Source organism: Macaca nemestrina, chromosome X (genome assembly GCF_043159975.1).
Source record: "Macaca nemestrina isolate mMacNem1 chromosome X, mMacNem.hap1, whole genome shotgun sequence".
Taxonomy (NCBI): Eukaryota; Metazoa; Chordata; class Mammalia; order Primates; family Cercopithecidae; genus Macaca; species Macaca nemestrina.
In genome coordinates, this window is record NC_092145.1 from 132,199,581 (window position 1) to 132,220,249 (window position 20,669).

A 20,669-nucleotide genomic window follows, 5' to 3' on the forward strand; every position below is an offset into this window, starting at 1 on the left:
CTGTGTTTTTTCCACAAATTGAAGGTTTGTGGCAACTCTGTGTCAAGCAAATCTATTGGCGCCATTTTTCCAACACCATGTGCTCACTTTGTGTCTCTGTGTCACATTTAGGTAATTCTTGCAATATTTTAAACTTTTTCATGATTATCATATCTGTTATGGTGATCTGTGATCAGTGATCTTTGATGCTACTATTGTAATTGTTTTGGGGCACCACAAACCATGCACACACAAGATGGCAATCTTAATTAAAGGATGTTGTGAGTGTTCTGACTGCTCCACCAACCAGCAGTTTCCCATCTCTCTCCTTCTCCTCAGGCTTCCTCTTCTTTCAGACACAACAATGTTAAAATGAGGCAAATTAATAACCCTAAAATGACCTCTGTTCAAGTGAAAGGAAGAGTCACACGTCTCTCACTTTAAATCAAAAGCTAAAAATGATTAAGCTTAGTGAAGTGAAGACGGCATGTCAAAAGCCAAGACAGGCTGACACCTACGCCTCTTGTGCCAACCAACCAAGTTATGAACGCAAAGGAAAAGTTCTTAAAGGAAATTAAAGTGCTACTTCAGTGAACACATGAATGATAAGAAATTGAAGCCCCTTATTGCTGATACAGAGAAGATTTTAGTGGTCTGGATATAAGATCAAACCACCTACAACATTCTGTTAAGCCAAGCCTAATCCAGAGCAAGGACATAACTCTCTTCAATTCTATGAAGACTGAGAGAGATGAGGAAGCTGCAGAAGAAAAGTTGGAAGCTAGCAGAAGTTGGGTTCATGAGGTTTATGGAAAGAAGCCAACTCCATAACATAAAAGTGTGAGGTGAAGCAGCAAGTACTCATGCAGAAGCTGCAAGTTATCTGGAAGATCTAGCTGAGATAATTGATGAAGGTGGCTACACTAAACACTAGATTTTCAATGTAGATGAAACTGCCTTCTACTGGAAGAAGACACTACCTAGGACTTCCTTTTTTTAAAAAAAATTTTATTTTGAGATGTAATCTCGCTCTGTTGTCCAGGCTGGAGTGCAGTGGCACAATCTTGGCTCACTGCAACTTCCTCCTCTTGGGTTCAAGTGATTCTTGTGCCTCATCCTCACGAGTAGCTGGGACTACAGGCATGCGCCACCATGCCCAGCTAATTTTTGTATTTTTAGTACAGATGGGTTTTCACCATGTTGGCCAGGCTGGTCTCAAAGTTGGTAAAGCGGTGGCAAGGTTTGAGAGGACTGACTCAAATTTTGAAAGTTCTACTGTGGGTAAAATGCTATGAAAAGCATCATATGCTACAGCAGAATCTTTCATGAAAGGAAGAGTCAATTAATGTGGCAAACTCCATTGCTGTCTTATTTTAAGAAATTGCCACAATCACCATAACCTTCAACTACTCCACGGTCCTGATCAGTCAGCGTTGAGGCAAGACCCTCCAACACCAAAAAACTTGGTGAGGTCTCAGACAATTATTAGCTTTTTAAAGCTATGAAGTTTTGTTTGTTTGTTTTAGACAAGGTCTTGCTCTGTTGTCCAGGTTAGAATACAGTGGTATGATCATGGCTCGCTGTAGTCTTAACCTTGACCTCCTGGGCTCAAGAAATCATCTTGCCTCAGCCTTCTGAGAAGCTGGGACTAAAGGTGTGCACCACCATGCCCAGCTAATTTTTTAAATTTTTTGTAGAGAGAAAGTCTCACTGTGTTGCCCAGGCTAGTCTCCAACTCTTGAGCTCAAGTGATTCTCCAGTCTCAACCTCCCAAAGTGTTGGAATTACAGGCATGAGTCGCGACACCGGGCCTTAGGTAATTTAAAGTATGTGCATTGTTTTTTAGACACAATGCTATTGCACACTTCATGAACTGTAGTACAGGGTAAATATGTTTTATATGTACTGTAAAACCACAAAAATTATGTGACTCACTTTATTGTGCTATCTGCTTTATTGCACTGGACCACAACCGAACCCATGATATTTCTGAGGTAAGCATAGCTGAATTTGATTTGCTAATATTTAAATTTCTCTGTCTATTTTCCTAAGCGTGATTTGTCTGTAATTTTTCCTTCCCCTATTGCCATCACTGATTTTTTATATGAAGGTTATACTCACTTGATGAAATGATTTGGGTGATTTCTTTCTTTTACATCCTCTGGAACTGTTTTTCTAAGAAAAAAATTACATAGTCTCTGAAGACTCGTTAGATAGTTATGTGAAAAATTTGGGGCTGGTTCTCCCTTCTCCGCAGCCTAATTACTAGGTTAACTAGTGATTCAACTTCTTTAAGAGTTATAGGTATGTTTAGATTTAAAAAAATTTTTTTATTTAATTGAGTCTAATAAACTATATTTTTTTTCAGGAAATTATCAATTTTATCAGATTTTCTATTTTATTGATATAAATATGTATATAATAAACTTTTAAATTATTATTCTTATTGTGGTAAAAAGTATAACATAAAATTTACATCTTAACTATTCCTAAGTATACAGTTTAGTGGTATTAAGTATATTCACACTGTTTTGCAACCAATCTCTGGCATTTTATCTTTTAAAATTGAAAGTCTGTACTTATTAAACAACATTTCTCCATACTCTCCTCTTTCCTAGCCCTTGGCAACCACTATTCTACTTTCTGTTTCTATAAATTTGACAACTCTAGGTACATTATATAAGTGAAATCATACAGTAATTGTCTTTTTTTATGACTGGCTTATTTCACTTAGCATGATGTTTTTCACGGTTCATCCATTGTGTAGCACTGTGCCAGAATTTCCTTCCTTTTTAAGGTTGAATGATATTTCATTGTATGCATATACCATATTTTATCTGTTCATCCATTAATGGACATTTGAATTCCTTCAACCTCATGGCTATTGTGAATGCTGCTGCTTAGAACATAAGTGTGCAAATACCTCCTCAATATCCTGCTTTAAATTCTTTTGTGTATATACCCAGAGGTGGAATTACATTTTTTAAGGAACCACCTTACTGTTTTCCATAGCAGCTGCATCATTTTACATTTCCACCAAAAGTGTACAAAGGTTACAATTTTTCCATATGTTTGCCAACGCTTGTTATTTTCCTAGATGGTAGCCATCCTAATGAGTGTGAGGTGGTATCTTATTGTGGATTTCATTTGCATTTCTCTAATGATTAGTGGTTTTGAGCATATTTTCATATGCTTGTTAGCCATTTGCATATTATCTTTGGAGAAATAGCTATTCAAGTATTTTGTTCATTTTTACATTTTGCTTTTGTTCTTTGGGTTTGCTGTTGTTGAGTTATAGGGGCTGTTTGTATAATCTGGATAGTAAGTGCTTATCAAATATATGATTTGCAAATATATTTTCCCATTCCATAGGTTGCCTTTTCACTCTGTTGATTGTGTCATTTGCTTAAAATTTCTGCCACAACTGCAGTCATGTATTCTTTGTCATGTTTAATATTGGGTATGTACCATCTCCTTTCTCTCTCTTTCTCCCTCTCCTCCCCCAAACTGATTACCTGATTAGCATGAACGTTTTTAGAGCTTTTAAAAATTTTATTAGTCTATTTATACAACCAAATTATGAGTTTGTTGATTTTTTCCATTGTTTTTTCTTTTATTAATGCTTCTTTTATTTCCATCTTTCTGTTTTTGTTGTTTTTCTGTTTTTAATTCTTTACCAGGTTGCTCCGTTTATTTGCTATTTCTTCTTTTCTACTCTATTTACTTTTTTAAATATCCTTCAAGTATTTTAAGCTTTATCTTCAAATTATTAATATATACACTTTTTATTTGTGGTCCTAAATATTATATCACTCATATAAATGTGGAGTAATTTTTATTTATTCCTCCCAAGACTTGTGATTTTCTTTTTTAAGTATCAAAATCTTTAGTCTATACTGGAAATCTCTCAGGCAGTTTCCTCTAATATTGCCTAGGTCACATTGAGGTCATAGATGCATACTCATTCTATTTGTTTATCTTTCAGGAACATATATGTTTTCCATCTCTTTACTTCTGTATATGCCGTTTTGAGCAATTAATTCTCAAAGGTAGCTTCTAGATCATTAGTTATCTCTTCAATTGCATCTAATCTGCTTTTGAACACAAACCTGTGCTTTTAGTTGGCTATATTTTTGATATTAGGAAGCTTTAAATTTAAATTTTATTTTTCCAAATCTATATTGGCTGGAATACAGCTTTTGACTTTTTAGAGGAGTTTTTGTTGTTGTTGTTGTTGTTGCTCTTGTAAAACCTAGTAGAGAAACAAAGTTTCCTTGTTAGTGATTTTTTTCCTAGTACTCACTTTCATGGTGGATGCATATTTTTGTGTGTCCAGGATATTTCCTGTGGCCTCATTTTCAACTTCTTTTCTCATACAGGTCCTGGGCTTCATCTCCTATTCCTATGTGACATAATAACCAAGACCTTGGTTTTTGTATCCAATAACGCTTTCTCAGATGGTATAAGATGTGAAGCAGTAATAGCTGAAGCAATTAGAACTGTATTTCATTTTTCATAATTTATGGAAACTGGGATGGGAAATTGCTTTCTTTTTCATGAGATAAGCTATGCATTAACCTTTTTTTTTGGTGCTGTTATAGCCGGCACTCCAAGCTGATTTCAGAATTTTGTTTTTCCTTTTGCATATGCTTCATTTGTTTTCTTTTTACAATGGGATGAAAAATATCCCTCTTGACTTGAAATGCACCTAATATATAGAAATGATAAATACTCAGGTGATGGATATCCTAAATACCCTGGATTTATCATTACACATTGTATACATACAACAAATTATCACATGTATACCATAAATATGTACAAATATAATGTATCGAAAATTTTAAAAAGCTCTCTCTCGAACTACCAAAGGACTATTGCAAAATTCCTGCTACTTGGTTATGCACAGCAATTTAGTTGTCCCTTTTTAATATTTTCTATCTTCTAAATGAATCTTCTCCAAAAGCCTTATCAAGGTAATTTTAGAAAGAATAGAACTGAAAACCTAAGTGCTAGTCTCCCACTCTCGGAGCTCCCAATTTAGATTGTAACTATTCTTTAAGTTAACATTTTCTCTAATACATATTTGTCTAAATCAAGAATATGATCTGGGCCAGGCGCGGTGGCTCAAGCCTGTAATCGCGGCACTTTGGGAGGCCGAGGTGGGTGGATCACGAGGCCAGGAGATGGAGACCATCCTGGCTAACACGGTGAAACCCCGTCTCTACTAAAAATACAAAACAATTAGCCGGGCGCGGTAGTGGGCGCCTGTAGTCCCAGCTACTCGGGAGGCTGAGGTAGTGCGCAGAAGATCGGGCAGCCTGGGTGACAGAGAGAGAGAGACTCCTTCTCAAAAAAAAAAAAAAAAAAAAAAAAAAAAAAAAAAAAAAAAAGAAAGAAAGAAAGATTATGATCTGAAGTACAGAATAGTGATTTCAATCTTGGTGTGCACTGAAGAGAACACAAACAATGGTAGTGACAGTCTCACTATATGCTGCATTGGGAAGACACTCCTGGAACATTATCAAGCAGAACATGATTAAACTTACACCTCCAGATGGGAGTGAGGTGCTTAACTCCAGAAGAGAAACCTTACAGGCGCATGCCCATGGTTTTCAAATGCTTTGTGGGTTGCCACATGGAACATGAATTAACATGGTCTATCTTGTTCTGGAGTGCATTATATATTTCAATGGGTCAGTTTATAAAGATTAAAATTTTGCTAAGAAAAATAACTATCTCAAATCAAATGACTTGTCTTTGGCAGGCATCAGCTTTGGAAGAATGTTAGCAGAGGGTGGCTGACTATGTCCTGGGTATTCTGTAGGGATTTTGGCAAGAGAAGAAGATTGAACTGGATAGCTTTTCATGTTTCTTTTAAATCAAAAATTCTTTTCTTGTATGAAGCTTCCACATTTTGAACTTCTATTATTGTGCTTAGTACTGTGAATTGGTGGGAGATTTGTTTATGATTAAAATAGACAGGTAGCTACAGATTTTTGAGGAAATACAAGTGAAGCTAGAGAGTATAAATAGATGAGCCAGTTATCCTAATATTATTTTATCTCTGCCACTGAGTTGTTCCTTATTACTTATTCTCATCTTTGTTTAGATATAATATCTAGCCTGCACAAAACCGAGAACAAAATTTATTAATTTACATTCTTGTTATATAATAAAAATATTTTGAACTTTCAGCTTCAAACATCCATTGGTTTCTTCTATACCCAAATTAAAGCCTTGTGTTTCTGAAATGTCCCTTCTCTTTTCAATGGTAGCATGTTTTTTTCCTCACCATTATGATAGATGCATATTTATTTCTGGTTGTTGTTTTAAAGCTTTATTCAAGCTTCAGCTTTGAAATGTATTTATCACCAAGAATCATAGGCTGAATTTTGTCTCCTAAATAGCCATATGTTGAAGTTCCAATAGCCCAGAATGTGATCTTATTTGGAAACGGGGAAGTTGTAGATGTAATTGGTTGAGATGAGGTCATACATACTGAAGTAGGATGGGTCACTAATATTACCAATACGATTACTACATGTATAAAAAGGGAAAATTTGTACACAGACAAGCATACAGGGAAAATGTCATGTGAACATGAACACAGAGATTGGAGGGTTATATCTAGAAGCCAAGAAACCTCAGAGACTGCAGGCAAAACACTAGAAGCTAGGGAAAAAGCATGGAACAGATTCTCCCTCAGAGCCCTCAGAAGGAATCAACCCTGCCAATACCTTGATCTCAGACTTTCAGCATCAAGAACTATAAAATGGTAAATTTCTGGTGTTTAAGCCACCCAGTTTGTGGTACTTTGTTATGGCAGCCCTAGGAAATTACTACACCGTGAGATATAAAAAAAAAAAAACCTTAACCCTACCACAAAACAGATCAGTGGGCTTTAGTCTGCAGTGTAGAAGGTACTCTCTTCTTTTCCACTAATGTTATACAATTCCAAGACAGTTTAATGTCTTAAGGATACACTGAAGTCGGGTATTTGGTAACAATTGTGCATTAATATTTTATTAGCAAATATTTCAAATAAGGGTAGTTAGTATGCACATATTTAAATTGTTTTCCTTTAACCATGCATTTGAATTGTGTTCCTTGCCACTGACACATACTCAGTCAGAAAAGCTTTTAACTTTTCAGTTAGAAATGAAATGTTTTTCAGTGAAGCAGCACTTTTTCTTCATTAACAAAAACCCTCTTCAAATGTACTTCTCAAAGTAAAACTTTCAGAGAAATTGTAAACCAACCCGAACTTAGACATTTGTTGCCTAAAAGCAAATTAGGCCAAACTGAAAATAATTTAAGCTGAGTGCAATCTTATAATAATAATAAATATGATTCATAGGGCAATTAAAACAAGTTTTGCCATGGGTCAAAATACTGAAAGTTTGTTCAAAAGTATCAAAATTTTTTTCTTGTTTCTGTTAGATTATTAGGCTAAAATCCAGAAGCATTTAAATTGACTTAAGCATTTGACTTCTAGTTATATTACGCTCTAGTAGAATTCTCAGTATCCTAAAGGTAGGGGATGTTTGTCATCCTTGCGTTGAGAGATTTCTGTAGTGTAAATCTTCTCTTGTAGACTATTAGATTTGCAATTTGGGGGACCAGTCTCAGAAAGTAAGAGATTTGAATAAAACAAAATGGATAGGCATTTCTGTCTCTGAAAGGAGCATCACAGCATTTTACTGAGCACCTTTGAAGTTTAGAAAAAGTATGTGGAATAGGAAGAGCTCCAGTCTCCAACTCCCAGCGCGAGCGACACAGAAGACCGGTGATTTCTGCATTTTCAACTGAGGTACTGGGTTCATCTCACTGGGGAGTGCCGGACGATCGGTGCTGGTCAGCTGCTGCAGCCCGACCAGCGAGAGCTGAAGCAGGGCGAGGCATTGCCTCACCTGGGAAGTGCAAGGGGGAAGGGAGTCCCTTTTCCTAGCCAGGGGAACTGAGACACACAACACCTGGAAAATCGGGTAACTCCCACCCCAATACTGCGCTTTAAGCAAACAGGCACACCAGGAGATCATATCCCACACCTGGCCGGGAGGGTCCCACACCCACGGAGCCTCCCTCATTGCTAGCACAGCAGTCTGTGATCTACCGGCAAGGCAGCAGCGAGGCTGGGGGAGGGGTGCCCGCCATTGCTGAGGCTTAAGTAGGTAAACAAAGCTGCTGGGAAGCTCGAACTGGGTGGAGCTCACAGCAGCTCAAGGAAACCTGCCTGTCTCTGTAGACTCCACCTCTGGGGACAGGGCACAGTAAACAATAACAAACACAGCAGAAGCCTCTGCAGACGCAAACGACTCTGTCTGACAGCTTTGAAGAGAGCAGTGGATCTCCCAACACGGAGGTTGAGATCTGAGAAGGGACAGACTCCCTGCTCAAGTGGGTCCCTGACCCCTGAGTAGCCTAACTGGGAGACATCCCCCACTAGGGGCAGTCTGACACCCCACACCTCACAGGGTGGAGTACACCCCTGAGAGGAAGCTTCCAAAGCAAGAATCAGACAGGTACACTCGCTGTTCAGAAATATTCTATCTTCTGCAGCCTCTGCTGCTGATACCCAGGCAAACAGGGTCTGGAGTGGACCTCAAGCAATCTCCAACAGACCTACAGCTGAGGGTCCTGACTGTTAGAAGGAAAACTATCAAACAGGAAGGATACCTACACCAAAACCCCATCAGTACATCACCATCATCAAAGACCAGAGGCAGATAAAACCACAAAGATGGGGAAAAAGCAGGGCAGAAAAGCTGGAAATTCAAAAAATAAGAGTGCGTCTCCCCCGGCAAAGGAGCGCAGCTCATCGCCAGCAACGGATCAAAGCTGGACGGAGAATGACTTTGACGAGATGAGAGAAGAAGGCTTCAGTCCATCAAATTTCTCAGAGCTAAAGGAGGAATTATGTACCCAGCATAAAGAAACGAAAAATCTTGAAAAAAAAGTGGAAGAATTGATGGCTAGAGTAATTAATGCAGAGAAGGTCATAAACGAAATGAAAGAGATGAAAACCATGACACGAGAAATACGTGACAAATGCACAAGCTTCAGTAACCGACTCGATCAACTGGAAGAAAGAGTATCAGCGATTGAGGATCAAATGAATGAAATGAAGCCAGAAGAGAAACCAAAAGAAAAAAGAAGAAAAAGAAATGAACAAAGCCTGCAAGAAGTATGGGATTATGTAAAAAGACCAAATCTACGTCTGATTGGGGTGCCTGAAAGTCAGGGGGAAAATGGAACCAAGTTGGAAAACACTCTTCAGGATATCATCCAGGAGAACTTCCCCAACCTAGTAGGGCAGGCCAACATTCAAATCCAGGAAATACAGAGAACGCCACAAAGATACTCCTCGAGAAGAGCAACTCCAAGACACATAATTGCCAGATTCACCAAAGTTGAAATGAAGGAAAAAATCTTAAGGGCAGCCAGAGAGAAAGGTCGGGTTACCCACAAAGGGAAGCCCATCAGACTAGCAGCGGAACTCTCGGCAGAAACTCTCCAAGCCAGAAGAGAGTGGGGGCCAATATTCAACATTCTTAAAGAAAAGAATTTTAAACCCAGAATTTCATATCCAGCCAAACTAAGTTTCATAAGTGAAGGAGAAATAAAATCCTTTACAGATAAGCAAATGCTTAGAGATTTTGTCACCACTAGGCCTGCCTTACAAGAGCTCCTGAAGGAAGCACTAAACATGGAAAGGAACAACCGGTACCAGCCATTGCAAAAACATGCCAAAATGTAAAGACCATCGAGGCTAGGAAGAAACTGCATCAACTAACGAGCAAAATAACCAGTTAATATCATAATGGCAGGATCAAGTTCACACATAACAATCTTAACCTTAAATGTAAATGGACTAAATGCTCCAATTAAAAGACACAGACTGGCAAACTGGATAAAGAGTCAAGACCCATCAGTCTGCTGTATTCAGGAGACCCATCTCACACGCAGAGACATACATAGGCTCAAAATAAAGGGATGGAGGAAGATTTACCAAGCAAATGGACAACAAAAAAAAGCGGGGGTTGCAATACTAGTCTCTGATAAAACAGACTTTAAACCATCAAAGATCAAAAGAGACAAAGAAGGCCATTACATAATGGTAAAGGGATCAATTCAACAGGAAGAGCTAACTATCCTAAATATATATGCACCCAATACAGGAGCACCCAGATTCATAAAGCAAGTCCTTAGAGACTTACAAAGAGACTTAGACTCCCATACAATAATAATGGGAGACTTCAACACTCCACTGTCAACATTAGACAGATCAACGAGACAGAAAGTTAACAAGGATATCCAGGAATTGAACTCATCTCTGCAGCAAGCAGACCTAATAGACATCTATAGAACTCTCCACCCCAAATCAACAGAATATACATTCTTCTCAGCACCACATCGTACTTACTCCAAAATGGACCATGTAATTGGAAGTAAAGCACTCCTCAGCAAATGTACAAGAACAGAAATTATAACAAACTGTCTCTCAGACCACAGTGCAATCAAACTAGAACTCAGGACTAAGAAACTCAATCAAAACCGCTCAACTACATGGAAACTGAATAACCTGCTCCTGAATGATTACTGGGTACATAACGAAATGAAGGCAGAAATAAAGATGTTCTTTGAAACCAATGAGAACAAAGATACAACATACCAGAATCTCTGGGACACATTTAAAGCAGTGTGTAGAGGGAAATTTATAGCACTAAATGCCCACAAGAGAAAGCAGGAAAGATCTAAAATTGACACTCTAACATCGCAATTAAAAGAACTAGAGAAGCAAGAGCAAACACATTCGAAAGCTAGCAGAAGGCTAGAAATAACTAAGATCAGAGCAGAACTGAAGGAGAGACACAAAAAACCCTCCAAAAAATCAATGAATCCAGGAGTTGGTTTTTTGAAAAGATCAACAAAATTGACAGACCACTAGCAAGACTAATAAAGAAGAAAAGAGAGAAGAATCAAATCGACGCAATTAAAAATGATAAAGGGGATATCACCACCGACCCCACAGAAATACAAACTACCATCAGAGAATACTATAAACACCTCTACGCAAATAAACTGGAAAATCTAGAAGAAATGGATAATTTCCTGGACACTTACACTCTTCCAAGACTAAACCAGGAAGAAGTTGAATCCCTGAATAGACCAATAGCAGGCTCTGAAATTGAGGCAATAATTAATAGCCTACCAACCAAAAAAAGTCCAGGACCAGATGGATTCACAGCTGAATTCTACCAGAGGTACAAGGAGGAGTTGGTACCATTCCTTCTGAAACTATTCCAATCAATAGAAAAAGAGGGAATCCTCCCTAACTCATTTTATGAGGCCAACATCATCCTGATACCAAAGCCTGGCAGAGACACAACAAAAAAAGAGAATTTTAGACCAATATCCCTGATGAACATCGATGCAAAAATCCTCCATAAAATACTGGCAAACCGGATTCAGCAACACATCAAAAAGCTTATCCACCATGATCAAGTGGGCTTCATCCCTGGGATGCAAGGCTGGTTCAACATTCGCAAATCAATAAACATAATCCAGCATATAAACAGAACCAAAGACAAGAACCACATGATTATCTCAATAGATGCAGAAAAGGCTTTTGACAAAATTCAACAGCCCTTCATGCTAAAAACGCTCAATAAATTCGGTATTGATGGAACGTACCTCAAAATAATAAGAGCTATTTATGACAAACCCACAGCCAATATCATACTGAATGGGCAAAAACTGGAAAAATTCCCTTTGAAAACTGGCACAAGACAGGGATGCCCTCTCTCACCACTCCTATTCAACATAGTGTTGGAAATTCTGGCTAGGGCAATTAGGCAAGAGAAAGAAATCAAGGGTATTCAGTTAGGAAAAGAAGAAGTCAAACTGTCCCTCTTTGCAGATGACATGATTGTATATTTAGAAAACCCCCTTTTCTCAGCCCAAAATCTCCTTAAGCTGATAAGCAACTTCAGCAAAGTCTCAGGATACAAAATTAATGTGCAAAAATCACAAGCATTCTTATACACCAGTAACAGACAAACAGAGAGCCAAATCAGGAATGAACTTCCATTCACAATTGCTTCAAAGAGAATAAAATACCTAGGAATCCAACTTACAAGGGATGTAAAGGACATCTTCAAGGAGAACTACCCACCACTGCTCAGTGAAATAAAAGAGGACACAAACAAATGGAAGAACATACCATGCTCATGGATAGGAAGAATCAATATCGTGAAAATGGCCATACTGCCCAAGGTAATTTATAGATTCAATGCCATTCCCATCAAGCTACCAATGAGTTTCTTCACAGAATTGGAAAAAACTGCTTTAAAGTTCATATGGAACCAAAAAAGAGCCCGCATCTCCAAGACAATCCTAAGTCAAAAGAACAAAGCTGGAGGCATCACGCTACCTGACTTCAAACTATACTACAAGGCTACAGTAACCAAAACAGCATGGTACTGGTACCAAAACAGAGATATAGACCAATGGAACAGAACAGAGCCTTCAGAAATAATACCCCACATCTATAGCCATCTGATCTTTGACAAACCTGAGAGAAACAAGAAATGGGGAAAGGATTCCCTATTTAATAAATGGTGCTGGGAAAATTGGCTAGCCATAAGTAGAAAGCTGAAACTGGATTCTTTCCTTACTCCTTATACGAAAATTAATTCAAGATGGATTAGAGACTTAAATGTTAGACCTAATACCATAAAAATCCTAGAGGAAAACCTAGGTAGTACCATTCAGGACATAGGCATGGGCAAAGACTTCATGTCTAAAACACCAAAAGCAACAGCAGCAAAAGCCAAAATTGACAAATGGGATCTAATTAAACTAAAGAGCTTCTGCACAGCAAAAGAAACTACCATCAGAGTGAACAGGCAACCTACAGAATGGGAGAAAATTTTTGCAATCTACTCATCTGACAAAGGGCTAATATCCAGAAACTACAAAGAACTCAAACAAATTCACAAGAAAAAAACAAACAACCCCATCAAAAAGTGGGCAAAGGATATGAACAGACATTTCTCAAAAGAAGACATTCATACAGCCAACAGACACATGAAAAAATGCTCATCATCACTGGCCATCAGAGAAATGCAAATCAAAACCACAATGAGATACCATCTCACACCAGTTAGAATGGCGATCATTAAAAAGTCAGGAAACAACAGGTGCTGGAGAGGATGTGGAGAAATAGGAACACTTTTACACTGTTGGTGGGATTGTAAACTAGTTCAACCATTATGGAAAACAGTATGGCGATTCCTCAAGGATCTAGAACTAGATGTACCATATGACCCAGCCATCCCATTACTGGGTATATACCCAAAGGATTATAAATTATGCTGCTATAAAGACACATGCACACGTATGTTTATTGCAGCACTATTCACAATAGCAAAGACTTGGAATCAACCCAAATGTCCATCAGTGACAGATTGGATTAAGAAAATGTGGCACATATACACCATGGAATACTATGCAGCCATAAAAAAGGATGAGTTTGCGTCCTTTGTAGGGACATGGATGCAGCTGGAAACCATCATTCTTAGCAAACTATCACAAGAACAGAAAACCAAACACCGCATGTTCTCACTCATAGGTGGGAACTGAACAATGAGATCACTTGGACTCAGGAAGGGGAACATCACACACTGGGGCCTATCATGGGGAGGGGGGAGGGGGGAGGGATTGCATTGGGAGTTATACCTGATGTAAATGACGAGTTGATGGGTGCAGCACACCAACATGGCACAAGTATACATATGTAACAAACCTGCACGTTATGCACTTGTACCCTACAACTTAAAGTATAATAATAATAAAAAAAAAAAAAAATGGATAAAGTGCTTGGTGGGCAGAAAGATCTGGGGTCACATTCCAAATCAGCCACTTACAAGCTGCAGACAAGTTATATACATTTCTCAGCCTCAGTAAGGCAAGGAACTACCTTAAAAGACCTTAATAGTTATAAAAATTAAATGTAACATGCCTGGAACAGTTTCCAGACCAAAATAAGAGGTCAATAAGTATTAGTTAGTATTCAGCTTACTTTTCTTCCAGCTAAACCTGAGGTCACAATCCTTTCCTTCCCCCATCCTGTCACAACTTTATTTGGACTTCATTTTTCTTCCAATATATACACTTTCTACTGCTAATTTAAAAGTGGAAAGGAATATGACTACAATCACTTCAAGGAAAAGGTTGTGTGGAGGCTGAATAATGGTACCCCAAATATATTCATGTCCAAATCCCCAGATTCTGAATATGTTACCAAATATGGCAAAATGGACTTTGCAGGTGTGAGTAAGGGCTTTGAGATGGGGAGGTCAACCTGGATTATTTACGTAGGACTGATACACTCACATGAGTTCTTGTAAGAGGGACACAGGAGGAGTCAGATTCAGAGGAAAAGGAGATGTGATGAAAGAAGCAGAGATTGGAGATTGTGCTTTGAAGATGGAGGAAGGGGCCTCAATCCAAACAATACAGACAGCCACTAGAAGCTGAAAATGCAAGGAAATGGATTCTCCCTTAAAGCCTACAGAAAGAACCAGCCCTACTGACACCATAACTTTAGCCCAGTGAAACTGATTGCAGACGTCTGATGTACAGAACTGTAAGAGAATAAATTTGTGTTTTGTTGTAAGTACCACTGACTTTGTGGTACTTTGTTACAGTGGTAATAAGAAACTAATACAAGGAGAGATGAAGAAGTCATTTGAGGTCGGTATCTGTTAGTGTTATGTAACAAACCACCCTAAAACAGTGACTTAAAATACCAAGCATTTATTTAGCTCACAAGTCTTTGGGGTTGCTTTGGGTTCTGCAAATCTGGTCTGGGCTTGGCAAATCTCAGCTGAACTTGCTTATGTATCTCAGGTCACTTTGCCAGATCTGTGTGCTGACTGGTCTAGGGAGACCTTAGCTTGATGAGCAGGGGAGGGGGTGGGTAGTGGCAATTATCTGTTTCACATGCTCCCCAGAAAAGCTAGCCCATGCTTGCTCACGTGGTGAATGGACAGATTTCCACAAGAGAGAACAAGGAAGAACACCTGACTTCTTCAAGTTTGGGCTCAAAATTGACACAGCATCATTTGCCCTGCTTTTGAACAAGGCATGTCACAAAGCCTGCCCAGGTTTCAGTGGTTAGTAAAATAGATTTCAATTCTCAGTGAAAGGAGCTGCAAAGTCATGTAAAGAGTGTGGATAAGGAGAGAGACAACAAATTTGAAATACTTTTGCAATGAATGTACCACACAGTCACTCTTGGAAAAACACGTATCTTGGCTTTTACCTGATTTTCTGGCCCCTGCATTTGGCCGTCCCCTCAACCATTTCATAATTTTCTCTTTCTGTAGAATACCCATACGCTGACAAGCTTCTGATAAACTACTGTTAGTTTATAAAAGATCTGATTAACTAATTCACTTGACAGCATTAATAGCTATTTACCTAGTCAATATGCCTCTCAATCCCATTTATATTAACCTTTAAAAGCAAAGTATTTTTGCTTTTAAAAGCAAAAATTTTTACCAAATTCCTTTTTCAATATATGATTCCAGGTTCAACAAGCCTCACCCATATGGAGTTACTAATGGAGTGTTATCTCAAGGCTTTTCTGAACTGTTTCTAATGCAGCTTAGCTAAGGACAAAAAAAGACCATATGTTGCATGCTGCTTTTTCTACGCAAGATCTTTCCTTTTTATTTCTTTACCCAGGTGTTACTTTTTAAAAAAAGAAAAAAAGAAATGACGGTATAGGCACTTACGAATGCCTATTCGAATAAAAGAAGTTATCGGGTCCATGTCATGCAAGTTGCAGAGTCCAGATGGGCTGGTGTGGCAGCTGTGTTTCAATCAACTGTGAAGGTGTTTCTCCCAGAATGCCTTGACAACAGCTACACCATTAGAAGCAAGTAACTCCCCAAGAGCCATCTGGCATAGTTTTTATTTATTTATTTTTTGTTATTGTTCTTCTTTTTACAAACACATCAAAGCCAGAAAATGAATGGCGAATGAATGAAGCTCACTATTGTCCTTGCAATTGCTGAAATCTACTCTTGAAACTTTCTAGTCTCCTAGTAAAACTGAAATAATGTGTTGAATTCATCTTTGAATTATCTGTACTTTTTCTTCTCCAGTCTCACTGCCCCTTTCTTAACTTGGCTTTTTACAAATTTTATTTTAAAATTAAAATTAAATACAGTAATGTTAACATTTTATAGATTTGTGTATCCACTATCATAGTCAGGATACAACAGTTCCATCTGTATGTGATTGTTTAAGCAGCTTTATTCATAATCTCGCAAAACGGGAAGCAAACCAAACTCCCTTTAACTGGTAAATATATAAATAAATTGTGGTACATCAATACAGTGAAATACTACTCCGCATTAAAAAGGATAAAACTACTGACACAAGCAACAACATGGATAAATATCACAAACATTATGCTGAATAAACCAAGCTAGTCTCAAAAGGTTGCATGTTGTATAATTCCATTTGTATAACATTATCACTTTTTGCCTGAACTTTTCAATTCCATACTGTTTGGTTCATGTCCAGTATTGCCTCAGTTTCCACTATAGTTTCAGACCCTCAACAAATGGCCTTTTTTAAATTAAAAATCAGATCACACCAGAGATCTGCTTAAATCCCTTTAATGATTCTGTGAACTCCTGCATGTGATTTAGAAAGTTCTTTGTAATGTGGGTCTTGCCTATGTCTCCAGCCTAATCCCCTGCCTCGCCCATGGGATAACCACTGTTCTAATAACGATCACCATATTATAGTTTCTTTGAATGTATCATATTCTCCAGTTCTTCTGTGGTTTTCCCCCTTGTCTGAAACCTCCCCCAACACATCTCACCACTTACCTCATTGTGTCTGTTAGCCCTTTTTAAAATACAATTCTTTGGAAAAACTTTCACTGATTCTTTTCAGGGAGATAATGGGAAGCTTAAAGTTTCCCAGTCTGTGTCTGTGATTATAGAGGTGGTTTAAAACGGCATCTGCCTATGAATCTATTAAAATGATCTGGAAGAGTTAGCATTGGCAGGTGCAAAGGCTTTCTAAGGCAAAGTGAATTTCAGTTTCTTCATTTAAAGCTTCCAGAGAGCATAGTTTAGGTCTCTGCCCACATTTACAAATGGAATACACTGAGGAGGCATAAACACTTACTAAAACCCTTGTAGGAGCACATTTTGCCTGCCAGCAACTCTTTGCCAAGCAAACATTTTGAAAACACTTGGACAATCCTGGCTGCCCCAGTGTTTTCATAAATATTTCCATCCGGCAGTCACAGAAGCCGTGCAGAAGAGAGTGGTCAACAGGAAAACTTGAAATGGAAGAGGTTCAGTGAGCAGCTGCTGAGTTGTGAAAATGTATGCAAAAGCATATGGCTGTCTTTAGGGCCTTAAGGCAACATTTTCATTTATTTATTTATTTATTTTTTTTATCCTGCAAAGATCAAAACACAGGATTCTATTTCACGAGATGTTCTTGTAAGTAAACCCTTCACTTTCAAAGAGTGTATAAATAGCATGACATAAATATTTCTTGACCTAAAATGTTTTATTGAGAAATAAAAATTCTGGTATAATTTGGCCTGTTGGTCATCATGAATTTCTAATAATCTCTTTGGCATTCTTGCCTTCTATGTGTCCACCTTTATTTGGGAGGATGTAACATTTAATTTTCTACCATTTAAGCTGAATTGCAGAAGGATATCTAGGTGAAAAACACTCAGAATTTGATGCTGGTGCAGAATGCTGCAATTTGCTTACTTGAGTATAAATGCTGAGCTTTCAACACTTCTATATAGTCAGCTATGTTTTGCGTTTAATTCAAGTATTGAATTATATCTAAAAATATCTCCACTGTTCAGGTACCAAATCTGCAGGCTATTCTTCTTATTACACATTGGAACTGTGTTGGTTTAACCATCAAGGATAAATCCTCTGCAGTGTGTCCCTTTATGCAGGTAAGAAATTTCCCCATGGTTTTCCTGTTCTTCATGTTGGGAAAAGTCAGATTTTCTGTCATAGGCAAGAAATCTTCTCCAGACATAAGGGGATTTAAATTATGACAGTTTTTACCTCCGTGTTAGGTGCCCCACTTCAAAAACACGGTGTAAATATAAAGGTCTAATTTCCACTTCGGGTTCAGCACTTCTCTTAGAACACTAGTCCCTTGGAATATTTCACCCCCAAATTACTCTGTGATCAAATAAATTTAGGAAATTTTGCAGCCGTGTCATACCTTGGTTCTTGTAGATTCTCAATTCTCATGAACATGCTAAAGCCCTAATTAGCATGGCATAAAGATGGCTCTTTTTTCACTTGCTTAATCCAGTGTTTCCAAACTTATTTGACAGTGGAATCAATTTTTTAACATGTAACACATTATCATGTTAAGGAACACTTCTTGGGGAATGTGGTGTTAAAACGTTGATAGAATTTTTAATATGATGAAGACATCATCTAAATGCCTCTTCCATAATGCCTAGTGGCAGTCGCTAGTTCTCCAAAATTAAAAATAAATGAACAAAGCAACCAAAAAGGAAATGACTAACCAAAATGCTCACTCTTTTAGGTATGATACATCTAATAATATTTAAAGCTTCTGAGCCATTGGCAGCATAGGATTGTAAAGCAGACTGGGATCTGAAAGGTGTGCTAAACTAGTCCACCATTTTCAGACACAGATGGGAAAACAGAAAACATGGTAAGGTCCGACAGCCAGTGAGCAACAAAGCTGGTGTATTAGTACATTCTCATGCTGCTATGAAGAAATACCCAAGACTGGGTAATTTATTTTTATATTTATTTTAAAATTTTTACTTTAAGTTCCTATATACATGTGCAGAATGTGCAGGTTTGTTACATAGGTATCCATGTGCCATGGTGGTTTGCTGCACCTATCAACCCGTCATCTAGGTTTTAAGCCCTGCATGAATTAGGTATTTGTCCTAATGCTCTCCCTCCCCTCACACCCCACTCCCCAACAGGCCCTGGTGTGTGTTGTTCCCCTCCCTGTGTCCATGTGTTCTCATTGTTCAACTCCCACTTATGAGTGAGAACATGCAGTATTAGGTTTTCCGTTCCTGTGTTAGTTTGCTGAGGATGATGGCTTCCAGCTTCATCCATGTCCCTGCAAAGGACATGATCTCATTCTTCTTTATGGCTGCATAGTATTCCATGGTGTACATGTACCACATTTTCTTTATCTAAGACTCGGTAATATTATAAACAAAATAGGTTTAATCGACTCACAATTTCGCATGGCTGGGGAGACCTCAGGAAACTCACATTCATGATGGAAGGTGAAGGTGAAAAAAGGCACGCTCTTCACAGGGCAGCAGGAAGGAGAGAAATGCCGAGCAAAAGGGGAAAAGCCCCTTATAAAAAGATGAGATCTCATGAGAATTCACTCACTATCACAAGAACAGCATGGGGGTAACTGCCCCATGATTCAATCACCTCCCACGGAGTCCCTCCCACTGCACATGGAGATTATGGGAAGTACAATTCAATATGAGATTTGGGGGGGGGGATACTGCCAAACCATATCAGCTGGGAAAAGAAATTAAAATGTCTGCATTTCTGATTCCCAATCCATCATTCTTTTAATTCACAAAATAAAGGCCTGACTTAGATGTTGAGAAATTAAAGTGATTGTTAGTAATTGAATACCATTCTTATGATCTGCCCAACACAATCTGTAATCATTTATCTTAAACTTCTAAGCAAGGATATCCTAGCATCTTTTAATTGCAAGTTTTACTATAATAGTTCATTTCAGGAAACATTTATGAATTACCTACTTAGTACAAAAATGTGTATCATGTCCCCTGTAGAGATGTTTTAAACTCCATGAAACTTAGACATATATGTGATTGTATGTATGTGGGGAGGGGGTATGTGTGTCTGTGTGTGTATGTTCCTAACACATTTCTTTTTTTTTTTTTTTTTGAGACGGAGTCTCACTCTGTCACCCAGGCTGGAGTGCAGTGGCGCAATCTCGGCTCATTGCAAGCTCCACCTCCCGGATTCACGCCATTCTCCTGCCTCAGCCTCCGGAGCAGCTGGGACTACAGGTGTCCGCCACCACGCCCAGCTAATTTTTTGTATTTTTAGTAGAGACGGGGTTTCCCCATGTTGGCCAGGATGGTCTCGATCTCCTGACCTCGTGATCCGCCCACCTTGGCCTCTCAAAGTGCCGAGATTACAGGCGTGAGCCACCGCGCCCGGCCTCCTAACACATTTCTAAGTAAAAATGATTATATAGTCCTTAATACTTTCTGGCAGAAATAAGGTTTGTGTACATTCCAATGCATAAATTAACAAATAACTTTTTAAAAAACAAAAGGAGGAAGCTATCCTAAAAGACCTCAGGAAGCTCACTTTGAACAGTTTCCCCAGAGTGAGATGTGCAGCCTCATGCCCCAGACCTATTTCTCCAAACTGGTGGAGGATGGTGCTATTAGTACTCCCCGGTTTTAAATTGACTGATGTAATTGATTAGCCTCCAGTAAGCACTGGCATTCTATCTCCTTTCCTTTCCTCATGTGAGGCTGTGTTCCTTACTGTGTCTGCTCTGATATTCTTCTTGAAAAGTATTGTCCCGAAGTCTGAATTGGAGATGTGGGAATT

The 20,669-nt window shown here is 38.5% G+C and overlaps 1 protein-coding gene across 1 annotated transcript in view; it reads right to left on the reverse strand.

Annotated features, from left to right (window-relative positions):
* LOC105490366 (interleukin 1 receptor accessory protein like 1) overlaps positions 1-19,369 on the reverse strand; it is a 1,633,350-nt gene extending 1,613,981 nt beyond the window's left edge. Inside the window, exon 1 of the mRNA XM_071089317.1 lies at positions 19,290-19,369. Coding sequence (XP_070945418.1) covers positions 19,290-19,331 — 42 coding nt within the window. The 5' untranslated portion in view covers positions 19,332-19,369. The remainder of the gene's footprint in view (positions 1-19,289) is intronic.
* Positions 19,370-20,669: the final 1,300 nt, after the last annotated feature.